This window comes from Lycorma delicatula, chromosome 6 (assembly GCF_047948215.1).
Source record: "Lycorma delicatula isolate Av1 chromosome 6, ASM4794821v1, whole genome shotgun sequence".
Taxonomy (NCBI): Eukaryota; Metazoa; Arthropoda; class Insecta; order Hemiptera; family Fulgoridae; genus Lycorma; species Lycorma delicatula.
In genome coordinates, this window is record NC_134460.1 from 32,472,618 (window position 1) to 32,487,615 (window position 14,998).

At 31.7% G+C, this 14,998-nt stretch overlaps 1 protein-coding gene across 2 annotated transcripts in view; it reads left to right on the forward strand.

Annotated features, from left to right (window-relative positions):
- The window catches only part of Plc21C (Phospholipase C at 21C), a 275,613-nt gene that overhangs the window by 242,090 nt on the left and 18,525 nt on the right, over positions 1 to 14,998 (forward strand). Inside the window, exons 18-19 of one of the 2 annotated variants that reach the window (XM_075369551.1) lie at positions 6,031 to 6,205; positions 9,830 to 10,147. In XM_075369551.1, the coding sequence (XP_075225666.1) occupies positions 6,031 to 6,205; positions 9,830 to 10,147 (493 nt within the window). The remainder of the gene's footprint in view (positions 1 to 6,030; positions 6,206 to 9,829; positions 10,148 to 14,998) is intronic. The other variant, XM_075369552.1, reaches the window with a different exon arrangement.

Below are 14,998 nucleotides of genomic sequence, written 5' to 3' on the forward strand. Positions count from 1 at the left end.
GAATTAAACAATCTGCATATGTATGATGTGTGTAAATACACAACACACATGCATATGACAACCTTCAACCAGTTGATGAAATCCACGAGGTGGGTAGAAATTTGACCAATCATTTTTAAAAATAGCTACCACACAGTAAGGATATTAATCATTACTTACACCTGTTATTAATCTCAAATTATCACATTATTATTTATTATTATGTTAGGTCTACAGCAATGTAAAAAATGCACTATTATTGAAAATTTATACTAATTTCAGTTTCCTAATTTTATTATTTGCTACTTGAGGCCTAGAGTAAACAAACGTTTTGGGTATTAGATTAGATTATTGAATTACAATTCATGTACAATGTTATAAAACTGTAGTGGTACTTTATAGGTATTTGTAGTTTTATGACACTGTTGAATTTATATTTCCCACACTACTTTATAAACAATTATTTGGTCTTGTGAATTTTCATTATTATTTTAACTGTGACATTGTTAACTGCTTGTGATAGAAGTTACTTTGGATGAGGTTTATTGTCATTAATTTGGTTTAAATAAGTATCACACTGAAATTTATGATTTATTTGCTTTATTACAGTACTAGAAATTTAAGTTTTTGTTAAGTATTATGAGTGTCATGAAATTTAATAACTATGGCCGAGAGTCCTTCTTGCTCTATAGTCGAACACAAAAAGTTAAAATATAAGAAAGTGGAGAAAAGATGATAGTTCTTATTGTTTTCAATAAATTTCATGAAAAATACTGTATTTTAGAAATTAAACTAGTAGAAGCGTTTATATCTGAATCCACGGGTGTATCTAATGCAAATATTGAGAGATTGCAAGCTGAAAAAAAAATATGGGTTTGTATAAAAATAAAAGAAAATATTCAAAACTCGTTTTAAACTGTCTAAAGTGATTTCACTTTCAGCTGTCAAAAGAGATCCGAATTTACTGAAAATTAATCAGGCTAGTTTACATAAACATCTTTTATCGATGAGTTTCAAATTTACAGAAAAAAGTAAAATAGTCTTATCATTGATAAAGATGACATAAAGATTTGGTGAAGGAAATATTTAAAATGAATTAAAGAGTTTAGAAAAATGGGGAAAAAGATTTATCTGGATAAAACTTGGGTGAATGAAGGTCAGCCAGTAAAGTTTGGTGTGACACTTACATTAACACATCTAAACAAGCTTTTCTATCTGGTTTAAGAACTAGTGTAAAATCAGTAAGTAACAAAGGAAAACGATTGATTGTAGAGATTGAGGATGGGTTTGTTAATTTCTAATCGATTTGTCATTATTATTTTTTGAATTGAATAAAATGGGTGATTACCACAAAGATATGAATGGTAATTTTTTTAAAAAACTTGTTTAATACAATTATGAAATTAATTCCACCAAATAATGTTATTGCTATGGATAATGCACCATACCATAGTGTAAAATTTGAAAAAATGCCAAATACACCATGGCTAAAAGCAGATGTAGTATCGTGACTGAGAGAAAAACAAATCCCATTTGATTCTACATTTTTAAAGGTTGAACTCATAGAAGAAATTAAAAAAATAAGCCAAAATTTAACAAATATCTAATCAATGATATGCTGAAGCAAATAGACATACAGTCTAAAAAAGTCTGAAATTAGAGCAAAGATTAAGTTCACTGCAGAAAACAAAGAAACAAATCATATGTACGAGTTACTACAGAACACATTTAAAAATTCCCATCAACAAACACTTGATAAATTAAGAAAAAAAGGATGTTATATACACTAAAGTAGATAAAAGTAATACAATAGTGATTTTAGACAAAGGGGAATATAATAAAAAAGTAAATCAGATGATTAAAAGCGAACCTTATGAAAAGCTTAACAAATCTTCACTACAGACTTTTACAGAAGTAAATAATACAGTCTTAAAATACAATACGGTAATAAATTAACAACAAAAAAGAAATCTAAAAATTTCAAATACTAACATCCGTCAACTATAGTGTTTACCAAAATTTCACAAACCAGGAACACCAATGAGTCCCATTGTATCGATATAAATGCATCAACATACGCAGTACCTAAATGGTTATTGAATGAATTTAACAAACTACCGCAGCAGGATACATTCAGTAGAATAAATAATTTACAATTATTGTAGGAACTGAATAAAGAAAAAATAGAAATAAGTGAAATATTAATTTCATTTGACATTACTGCATTATATCCAAGCATACCCAAAAAAAATGCGTCAAGCTGTTGAGAGATTGGCTGACATCATGCTACTTGGAGGATGAAAAAGCAATGAATACTTACTACACACTGAGTTATGTATAAAACAGACTGCATTCCAATTTGGTAATGAATATTACAAACAAACAGATGGGACTGTTATGGGAAACCCATTATCAGGATTTTTGGCTAACTTATTCATGAATTACATTAAGAATACTGCTAAAAATAAATTTCAATATTTTCTATGTTTTTGGAAAAGATACGTAGATGACATTCTGGCCATATTTGATACACGGTATAACCTGGAAATCTTCATAAAAAAAAATTAATCATTTATGTACTATAATAAAGTTTAGACACTAAATAGAAAACAGGGGAACACTTCTGTTTTTGGATTTATTAATAATTAGAGATAATGAAAAGTTTAAATATTCACAACATTTGAACATTTACAGAAAGAAAACCCATGTAGAAAGATAAATCATCGGTGACTTGTTTCATTCCACACAACACAAAAATGCTGCATTAAAGCAATGATCCACCAACTTAACACTATACTGCTTCAACAGGATGTTTTATAATAAATAAACTTGAGTGCATCAAATATGTGGCAACAGTCAGTGAGTGTAACCCTAACATAATTCGCAACATAAACAAGATATTTTCAAAAAAAGAGTAAAACAACACTACAACTGAAAGAAGATAACTGACAGGGAGAGAAATGGATTAAAATAACATATCATCCCCCTTTCAGCAATAGAATCAAAGTTATTCTTAAACAACATATTTTAATGTAACATTTACAACTAATAAAACATTAAAGATGGTCCTCAGAAATGCAAAAGATAAAATAGAGAAAGAAGATATGTCAAGAATTTATGAAATAACGAGTACAGAATGCCCCACAGGAAAGAAATATGTGGGACGAACTAAAAGAAAATTAAACACTAGAATAAACAAACACAAAAGAAACATAAAGAACAGACAGATATCCCTACCCCACAGGGGAAGACACCAACCTTGTGGTGATTCCAGTCGTCACACTACCTCCTCTGTTCTGAGCCCTGAGGGGCTTTACCGGAGCTTGTCTTCAGACCTTCTATCTGATTACATCTCACAGTCTTCAGCCAGGCCTCAGTCAGAATGCCACCGATGCAAATGCCTCAGCAGACATTTATATCAGTAAAAATGATTATCTCAGCCAATGCCTTCACTTTAGGCTTCTGTCAAACATCATCACTCTTCTTTTCCTACAATATCACCCTCTGAACTAGCTAACTGTGTCTGTTGTTACTGGTTTTCTTGGGAAAAAAAAAGCAGAAAACTTGACCAGCTTATAAAAATGAACTCTTAGTGAACTTCAAAAATTTAGGCTGCAAACTGTCATAGAAAAGTAATTTTTTACATTCTCATTGGACCTTTTCCCTTTAAACTTGGGTGACACCAACAACAAACAAGTAGAAAAGTTTCACCAAGATATAATGCAGATGGAACAATGTTATCAAGGCAGATACGATGAATCTATGATGAGTGACTTCTGCTGGATGATAAAAAGAGAAGATTTCACTGAATACCAAAGGAAAATAAGAAAAAAGAAATTAAGATAAACGTAAATGTCTGCAAAATAAAGGTAGGAATTTTAATTGTAATTATTGTTATTATTATTATTATTTTTGTATTCTATTATTTAAAAAGTTTCTCAATATTTTGAAGGGTCATAACTAAAAATCTGATGGTCATGAGGAAAAACTGATTTCATTTTAAGATTCAGCTTAAAAAATACATTCTAATTCACCTACTTTTATCTCACTTCCAAATTATTATTTTTTTTATTGATCTGTGCTATTTAGAAACTTGTTAATGATTATCATTTCATTAAACCATTATTATTTTGTATAACTACTAAATGCATATGGAATTACTGCTGTAACAGTAAAGCAAAATTACCATCAAAGATAACTTAAGTAGTATATTTAATAATTTTTAACCTTTTCTTAATTTAATAGGAATTAAATGTTTTAGAATATATCAAGCAAAAAGCAGTTATTTCTGTGTTATTATTATTATGTTAGAAACTAAATCAGGTGTGCCTTAGCTGTCGCACAATTTTATGTACACCCAGTTCATACTGCCTTGCTCAGCATCTGTTTGTTTATTTCAGGCTTCAATGTAAAGTAGACTGATATTATGTTAGAAACACACTAAAGCAAATTGTTATGAAGTGAAAAATTCTTATATTTAGGTTTTAGCGCAACCATAAAACCCTTTCAGAAAGGTAAGATGTGATGAAAAAGATTAATATTTTCAATGCTTCTGTGATCAAATTTCCATATTCACTTCGATGAGCAAGCCAAAGCATATCTAAATCTTCAGATGTGAATTTAGTTGTAACATTTTATCAGCATCTGATAGCAATGATATTCAAAACATTAGAACTGAGAACTGTTTGTCACAACAGTTGATTCATCAATACTAAAAAATTCACTTGAACTCGCTTGCTGAATTATCTGATCGTGAACATCATCAGTCATGTCATAGATTCACTTTGATATTGTGTTGTTTTTCAATTTGACATGTAATTTTTTTTCAATTTTTTGTTTCTTCCATGCTTACTAAAACATTGATCGATCAATTGCATCAGGCAATATGAGGTTTTCTTTGCAATTGTGTGTGGTTTGGACATCTTAACTACTTTTAATGCTATGAGATATGATGCTTCAAGTGTTCTTTTATTAGTATGGCCTGATTTACCAATAGAAGCTTGTTGATTTCTTAAAGTATGTAATTTTCTTTTAAAAAATTCCAAGGATTTGCTTTTATGATCCGGATGTTTAGTTTCCAAGTGTCGAATTTATTTTGATAGCTTCATGCTTTCATCAGAAAGAACTTGAAAGCAAACAGTGCATTGTGACTTTCTACCCAGTGAGGTAAAACCATAATTTAAATAACTGTCATTGTACCATCTTGTCTTTTTATTAGTTTATTCACTGGATGTAGATGGCTCATTTCATTTTTTCACAAATTTATCCATTTTGCATAACAACAGTTTGTCCACAGTTACACATTTGCATGCACCAAAAAACCGAAATCTCAATTATTATTTTCAATGAAGCTATGCTTTTTAAAACTTAAATAAAAGCACCAGACACGTGTTTTACATTTGAAACTAAAGTGACGTCCTGCAATCATTTATATCTTTTTTATACTACTGAGAGCAGACGTGTTCAAACGTATCATATGCATGATGCTGTCACAGTGAATATTATGCAAGCAAACCAAATTACAAGGAGCATGTATACGTCAAATTGGAACCTGTATATTGCTCATATTCATATACTTCGTACACGCATGTTCACACCCGACGATATCAATGCAATTAAATAGTTTTAACTAAGTTTCATTGGGTTGGGGGTTGCAAAATAATATTCATTATATTTTTTTTACTTTTTTGGAGGTTGTGGAGCTAAAAATATTGATAATCACTGGCTTAGATTATTTTGAAAGTACTAACTTTCTTATAAGTCTGAGAATGCAAGAAGCTTATTACTTGATCTAAAAATTCCTTTTGCAATATTTTATTGTCTGTATTTTGCCTGTAAGATCATATTTATTTAGTGGCACTATTAAAATTATCGGAGTAGTTATAGTTTTTTGCCTTATAGTCAAATTTCTCATTGCTGTTTTATGGACTCAAATTAATCATTTATCTGCTTATTAAAATTAAGTAAGTTGGTGTTTAATGGCATGTAGACATAATTACATTTAGTTGTTCATTGTCATATTTTTTACTTAATTTATTGTATCTTTTGTAGTTGGAAGTATTTTTGCTATTTCAGTAGTGAAGTGGCAGAAACATCAGAAAGCTCGGAATGTGAAGGTGATGGATTAACAAGTCGATTGCCCCGTAGTCAGTCGGAAAGATTACTTGCCATCTTTCGAGAACATATTTGTCAAGAGCGTGAATTACGTGAGAAATATCATGAGCTTGTAAGTCCAGTTTTTATCATAATCATTTAATGAATTTTTCTTAAAACATCATTTTAGTGAAATTATGTTATTAGTGATAAATTATAAGAATAGATAATTTGCAGCCTTAGTAAGGGGAGTAATGATGTTATACAAACTATACAATTTATTCAGTTACTTTTATATATTCTTAATATCCATATTTACTGCCTGTGTTTCTGCTACTGCGCATTATAGTTTTATTTTTTACACACTATTGTAACCTGTGAGGAGACATGATTCACCATTATGTGAATAATGGTGAATCATTATTGGTGAATTCCAATTCCTGTACCACCAGAAACATGGAACTTAGATGAAGATGAAAATGTTGATCTTGTATTGACCTATCAGGTGATGAAGAAAGAGATCCAAACTTTTTAGTAAATAGATGTACTGAATCCCACTTAATTAATCAGTCAGAGTTAAATGATTTGGTTCATGACCTAGATTTATCAAAGAATTAAGCAGAAATACTAGCATCAAGACTGAAAGTATGCATCTTTTACAGCTATAACTAAAATACATGCTTTCCATGACAGACAGTCAGAATTTGAACATTTCTTCTCTTGGTATGAAAATTTAATATACTGTAATGATGTGGACACTTTACTGGAACCTTTGGGATACATGCACCATCCTGACGAATGACGACTTTTTATTGAGTTGTTAAAGCTTAGTTTGAAAGCTGTTTTACTTCACATTGGAAATAAATACCCATCAATACCATTAGCATACACTGTTCACATGAGAGTTTTATGAAACTTGACTTGAATAAAAAAACTTTCACATGAATATGAAACTTGTATTGAGTAGAATTTAATGGAATGTTTGTAGGGATATGAAAGTAATAGCGCTTTTACTTGGACTGCAACCGGGATACACGAAGTTCTGTTGCTTTTTGTGCGAGTGGGACAGTAGGGATAGGAAATACCATTACGTAAAATAGTACTGGCCATAGAGAGAGGTACTGACTGTAGGAAAGAAGAATGTTGTTAGACATTAGTAAAACCCAAAAAAGTTTATCTTTGGTCACTACACATTAAGCTAGGTTTATTCAAAAATTTTGTTAAAGCAATGTATCATAATGGTGCAGGGATCATAATTTGTTTCTAAAAAACAAATTCCCTAATATAAGTAATGCTATAATAAAGGAACGTATATTTGTTGGACCAAAAATAAGAAAACTAGTGAGCGATTAGGCGTTTGAAAAATGTTTGAATGACTTGGAGGTTGCTGCATGGAAATCATTTCAAAATGTGGTAAATAACTTGAAAACATAAGACCACTAATTACAGAGAACTTATGAGTTGGCTCCTTCAAAACTACAAAGAACTTGGGTGTAACATGTCACTCAAAATCCATTTTTTACATTCACATTTGGATTTTTTCCCTAACAATCGGCAATACCAGGGAAAATGAAACTAAAAATGTTGGCTGACTACTATTGGAATCTAAAGAGGAACCTAAGTTGGAACCTATAGCAGAAGATCCAACAGAAATAAATTTTAGGCAAGTACAAAATGCATGTAATGTATTGTCATACATATATTACATTCACTATACATTTTTTGTTTCAAAAGAAATTACAGTTACAAAAAAACTGAGCCCGATAGAAAAAATATATTAACATACATGAAATCAGCATAGAAAATACTATAAGAATTAACCAACCATTCACTCTCATTTAACAAACAAAAACAAAAAATTAATTTTTTTTGACCAGTGTTATCAGAGTCCAGATAATTTCTTCAATTATTCTCATTTTGTGAAACTCTTTACACAAAGAAATTGTGAAACTCTTTTTTGAAAATATATCACCCCAAATGGTAAATATGTTAAAAGTGCTTGTACAAATTAATTGTTTTTTAATTAAAAGTTGAACCTGAAAAGAACCATTTTAAAATCTACATGAAAAATAACTTCTTAAAAAAAATCTGTATTACTCATAATGGAAATAATCTCTTCACATCTCACCATTGGCTTAGTCACAAAAATAGGAACTGAGTGTTAGAGGTATGGCTTAGATTTGAACTTGGCTCACATTAACACTGACTTTCCAAATGAAGATGGTAATTCTTTTAAATATATGATTTTAACTATTTTACAAGCATAATAATTCCTATTATTATTTTTATTATTTAAACAATATAATTAAAATTATTTTAAAAAAATTGTTTTGTATGTAGGCTGCTTGGTGTATTGCTTCAGTGATAGATAATAATTTTGTTATTAAACAAATCATTGTCAGAGATTGTACTGAAATCAGATACTTCAGTAATAAAAACAGGATGAAGACTGTATTTAGTAGATTTTATAAAATTTACCTTGAAAAACCAAAAATAATTTATTTAAGAAAAAATATTAATTTGAACATAATTTAAAGTAATCGATTATGAAACCATGTTTTGAAAGCTCTAATTTTCTCAAATGTCAGAGGTTTTGCACAACATAAAAAAGAGAGGCAGTGTTTAAAATTGATTTTGTTGAGCATGTTAAGAATTTCATTTCTTTAAATTAACAAAATCAAAATTGAATAGGTAGTCTATTAGTAGTAATCTATTAGTCTATTAGTTTGTCAGCATTTGATAAGTAGATATTAAGAAGATAATTTCAAAGTTTGGTCCCATAACATAATTCATGTTAATAATATTATCAGCAAAGAAAAATCTTAGAACAATTCAAAGAAATTTTCAACAAACCAACAGAAAATATTCTTAAATCAAAAATTCTTAATTTTTCAAAAAGAAATTCATAAAACCAACAAAGAAAAACCATTCATAAAAACCAAACAAATTCATAAAACTATTCACAAGAATGTAATAAACTTTTTAGCGTGATTTTAATCTATTACAAAAAAAATAAAAAATAAAAAAATAATTGAAAAACATCTGAGATTTTGCAAATATGAATACTTACATTAAAATTTTGAAAGACAATCACACATTTAGAATTTTTCAGAATAATATGATAAACTGATAGATTTAAAGTAAAGAAACTAATGCTTACTAACATGTAGCTCATAAATTCATATTTAAAGAAAACATAAATATACAGTTGGTATTTCAAAGACAGTCAACTAATTCAAACTATTGGATTTTATCATATTATATCTTATCCTGACTATTCAATTGAAAAGCAGTAAGACCAAATTAGTTTTAATCTTGTTTTATGTGTTGTAATTTTATTTTTACTATTTTTGATGAAAGATATGTAAACATTTATATAACTGACAAAGCTAAATAATGAAAATCAGCTAATAGGTAAAATAAAGATTAAATATTCATTTAATAAATTAAGAACTACAGATCCAACTTTGTATTATTAACAATATTTTCCTAACTTCACAGTAAATCATCAGTTAGGTAAAATTTCCAACATGTTATAAAAGTCGAAGAAATGTGTAGTCTGAAAAAACCTTAAAAGATTTTTTAATTTGGTGAATCTAGCATCAGGACTATATAGGATTATTGCAGTAGAAGTCTCTTTTTTTACTGTACTTAAATTTTTATCCTTATTATTCACTGGCAAAAAAATGGTACTAACTATGGTGATACTTATTTAGTCACTGAAATTAATAATGGTTCATGTTTCTCTTTCTGTTAGATATTTTCTGCAGCAGATAAAGTTTTACGTGCATCACAAACAAATCAAATGAAAATGTTACGTGCACTGTTAGAAAAAGAAACTAGTGATGTTATGCGTCGACTTCAAGCAGATAGAAGAAATGAAGTGAAAGAATTATCTAAACAGCATAAAGATAAAGATGAGGTTATGAGAATGAAAAGAGAAGTCGCTAGTAGTATTGTGGAAAAAGGTGTAAATGAAAGAATGAGATTAACAGAAATATATGAAAAGAAAAGAGAACAGTTAGAACACCAACATCAAGAAGTACGAACACATCTTGATAATGAACGAAGCAAGGTAAGTAAATGTTTTTTATTGTGTGTATTTGGGAATAAACAAGATTATCTAATATAATCAGTTTTACAGGTATCTTTTGTGAAAAAATTGTTTTATTAATATTAACATTATAAGTAAACTGTGTTGTAAACACAGAAATATGCATTCTTCAGTTTATTGTTTGACATGTTCAGCTCCGGGAAAAATCATTCTTTAATGAAGAAGAAAAGCCTTTTAAATTTATCATGAATTAACATGTAACAAATTAAAAGAAATATTATGTACATATGGGAAAGGCATTTATCTGCAAAATATTGGAGGTGGATATTGTTAACTGAACAAGAATGAAAGTATAAAAGAAAAGGAAGTAGTTGAAATGTTTTTTTGATATGTTATAGGTTTGCTATTCTTTAATGTCAGGGTAGTAACTTATTTTCTGATGAAGTGATTTTTAATAGCTGAGCTTTATTTATTAAGAAATGCATTTAGGTGTAAATTAAAAAAAAAAAATTTCGTTTTTTAGGTTTTTTAAAAAATTATATCATCAATCATTGTGAAACAAAATAGTGTAAGGTTTATTTTTTATAAGCTTAACAATTTTTTTTTGGAAATAATTTGAAGAGAATGTAGAAACCTTCTGGTATATGAAATAATAGTTTTAACTAAACATTTAACTGCTGTTGTCTGTCTTGTGTATAAAAGTAAATTCATTATTCACTATTTACTCAAGATCCTTGCAGACTCTTGGTCAACTCTGTCATAGTACTATTTTGTCCACAGTAAACATAAAAATTTTGTATATAACCACTCTGTGAGCATGAATTTCTTGATCTGTATTTATTGAAGTCTACATTTTTATAAGTACAGCCTTCAACTTCACTTTTAAGATATTTACACATAACTTTGTCTGCAATAATATCCTTTTCAGGAGGGTAGAGGCTTTGATAGCATAATTGTAAGGATTCATATAATGAATGTTCTTCATAAAAAATATCTTGTCTTGGATGATCTTTGAATCAGTTATACCGCCCGCTACCACCATAAAATACATAAATACAAATCCAACTATTTTTATTCTTGTTCTTCTAGCCTTCAATTTAAGTAGAAATAGGTTATGTTCATATTGAACTGACTCCATTCTCTCATCTTCATTTCCGGAACCAAACGGAACACAGTGATATCAGGGGATACATAACCCACTATTCATCGCAGAATCTGGAAAAAAGTCCCTTGCTACTGGGTCTTTCTTATTATTGGGCAAGTATTTATTTATTGGCAGTTATATATTGGTTTTGTTTTAGGATGCAATAAGGGAATGCATTCTTATCGTTTGCAGATCTATTTAAATATATTTGGGTTATCCTTAGAAGACTAGCAAGATATTTCCATCTTTCTTCCAATGCGATCCTCTTCATTCTCTCCATCAGATGGCTGCTTGATTTCTTCCACCATTTTTGTCACTCTTCCAACGGTCTTTGTTATCTTTTCTGCATAGAATAGAGCATTGTACGGAGGACTTAGAATTAATTGTAAAAAAAAATAGATTTGCATACATGAGATCATCTAGTGTTTGCCATATTCAGAAAACAGCCATCAACATTTTCTTCTAGACACATTTGTATCTAGGAAGGGTTTTGGGGGGACCATGAGTCCAAAAAATGTATCCTTGTCACTGTTGTCAAGTATGGCCCACCTGAAACAGAAGAAAAAGAAGGGAGTCTCCTAAACAGAGGTATCTTGTGTTCCATGTACCCTATTCCACAGCACTTCATCTGAACCTGTGGCCCTAGTGCTGGAGGGGGATGGTAGATGAATGACAAACCTCATAAGTTTTATTTTGTTGGTACCAGCTAAACAAACCTACACCTTAATGTTTGGTTAACCTTACCAAAAGGGTTTGGTTAACCCTTCTGATCTTACCTTCAGCCTTGGAGTCTTATGGTGATATCAGTTGGTGACATTCTTGTACATCATCTAAACAAAAAAATATTTAAATCTTATCTTCTGACCTTACCCTCCAATCTGAAGTCTTCCAGTGGTTTCAGTTAGTGTTATGCTCTTGCATGATCTATGGGAAAAATGTAAGAGGGTCAGAATACCCAAAAACAAGGTTCCCAGCCTGGTTTGAGTTATCCAATTTCTCACGCCTTGCCAATCATGGTGGTTCATCAAGGACAGTGTGAGGCCTTTTCCTTACTCCCTTTGGGATAGAATCATCTCAGCAGATAACTGAGATTGTGTTGTTCTGACACTGTAGCTCTCCTCTCAAAGAATCTCCAGACTTATGTCACACCCACTTCCGTTACCGTCTTTATACCGGCATCATAGAGTAATGTGGCATTTCTGAAGATGGTGCTCCAAATATCATCCACAGCATGATATTTTGGACAACTTCCAGCTTTTTCTGCAGTATGAAGCACAGTAACACTCCCCACGCCAGATAGACATACATTAGAATTGGCAGCACATGTAATTGGTAAATTCATATCTTCGTCCCTGAAGAGGAGAGACTTAGGAAGTTAAAGTGCTGGGTTAATTACACCCCTGAGATTTCTGGTTGCCTGGTTGGAGCACATTGGTTGTATGTGAACAGCATGGCCACAGATTTTCCCTGTTAACCCTGATTTTTCCACTTATCTAGCCATTTGTCCAACTGTCATTTGAGTCTTGCTACCACATATTCTATGTTCTGGGATTGTCAATAAAATGCTGTAACATTGGTTTGGAGGGCTATGTTGGCCCCTTTCGAGTGTGGTATATGTTTGTATATGCCATACACAGGAGGGGTGAAAGCACGACCCACTGAGGGACTTTGGTGGTTATTGCTTGGGTGGAGGATACCAATTCCCCTATACACATGGTAAATTATCTCCCCAGCAGGTACAGTCTGAGCAATTCAACATGATGAGCTGGGACTGTTGACCAGGCTGATTTGTGAAGTAGGTCGTTGTGTCAAACTTTGTCGGATGCCTTGGCTATGTCCAGAAAAATGGTCACAGTTACCGCTTTCCTGTTTAGGCCATTGACAAAACTGGTATATCTACCAGCTACATCAGCTGGAGAGTTGTCGAGTGGCTCTCTAGAAACCCGAATTGTTTAAGCCAGATTTTTGGCCTCAGATACCATCAGAGTCATTCAAGAAAATCCTCTCCAACACTCCTCTTCTATTTTAGAAAACTAAAGATTTTGCTGGTTTCAGTAAGCATACGACCTTGGCCATTTTCCAGCAAAGTGGAAAGTACCCTACATACAGGATCGATAAAAATAAGGTGGCGATGGTTGCTGTAATAGCTAGATTAAGTTCCGGTATGCTTGAGCTTTGATCTCATCTATCCCAGGGATTTATCAGGTTTGTGGCTTTAATATCTGCAGTTACCAACTCCTCAGAGATGGTCAATTTCACGGTGGCGGAGGGGATTGTGCCTTACCTGTTCAAAGTAATCTTTCAGGAAAGTTTCCACCTGGGTTGTGTGGTCGTTAGGGTCGGAGGGGTTTGGGGTGAACTGGTTATCCAGGGCAGTTGTAAATAATTCACTCCAGTCAGACTCAGAGTAGACTAAAATGCCTAGACTAAAATGCCTCTCCTTCAATGCAGGTTAGCAGGATTCTTTCCTTTGCATACCCTTTATTCAACCTAAACATCGAAGGGTCGTCATTGGATATTGTGGTGAGGTATTCATGCCATGATTCCTTGCAATGCTTTATCTGTAGGAGTTTACCCTAGCCGTTTGGTTGTAAAATTCCCATTTATCATCAAGGGCCTGGGTAAGGCGATATCTCCTCTGGAGGTGGCGTTTCTGCATTATTGCGTTATAGATGTGGGATGGAAGTGGATTATGGTGTATCCAGGTGGTTTTCTCCATTGTGTTGTAAATAAAACCATCGCTGATGGACGACGTGATACAGCCAACCATGGCATTGATTTCCTCTGTGTTCAATGCACACAATCGGAATCAATACAGAGAACTCCTCTCTGGAGTTCTGAATCCGTTGATGTAAAATTATGTTGGAACACCTTTTAGAATCTCCTCTGGTTCATTGAATTTTTGGGTATAGAGGGAATTCACTGACTTTTGACCCATCTAGCTTCTACTTGGCCTAATTCCAATAGAACCGGTCTTCGCTAGTGAGGTCTTTAATAGTTTCTATTGTATACGGGATTGGTACTGCCCACAGAAATGTTGATTATGTACAGTCTCAATTGACCATTTGTATGGATAAGTATAGGCATTTCTGGGCCTGTGACGTTCAGCCCATTTGCACACGCTCGCTCAAAGAGCATTCTGCTGTTAGCGTTTACGACATTGCTTTACATGATTTTTGCCTGGTGTTGAGATCATCCATGAGTACAATGGGTTCATCTCCAGTATAGGATTCAGATTGCTGCCAGATATCTCCAAGTTTGGCCTGTTGAATGCCGAAATCAGTCTGTATAACATGCCTAGATGCTCTACATGCACGCAGGTCTGCTCCATTGCAGCGGTTTGGTTATGGACCTGTTATCCGGATAACACCATGGTCATATGGATATGACCATATGATCAGTTAACAAAAAATATCAGATATATGAGAAATAAAGTAATGTAATATAATGAAAAGTAATGATTACAGAATATAAAATGAAAAAATAAAAACAAAACAAATGGATGAGAAAGAAGTTCCTGTAAATGTAACCCAAAAGTAAGTCAAATAAATGTATTTATAATAGTTTTCTTTTCTAAGCTTTCAAAATTTCTTTTTTTTTTTAATTTTCTCAGTAAACAGAATATCTTCATCCTTTTCAAATTGTAAGTGTAATAAATTTTGAGTTGCTGTGTCACTAATCTTTTGAATCCATTATGATGAATTTTTGTAAATATTAACTTCAAAACA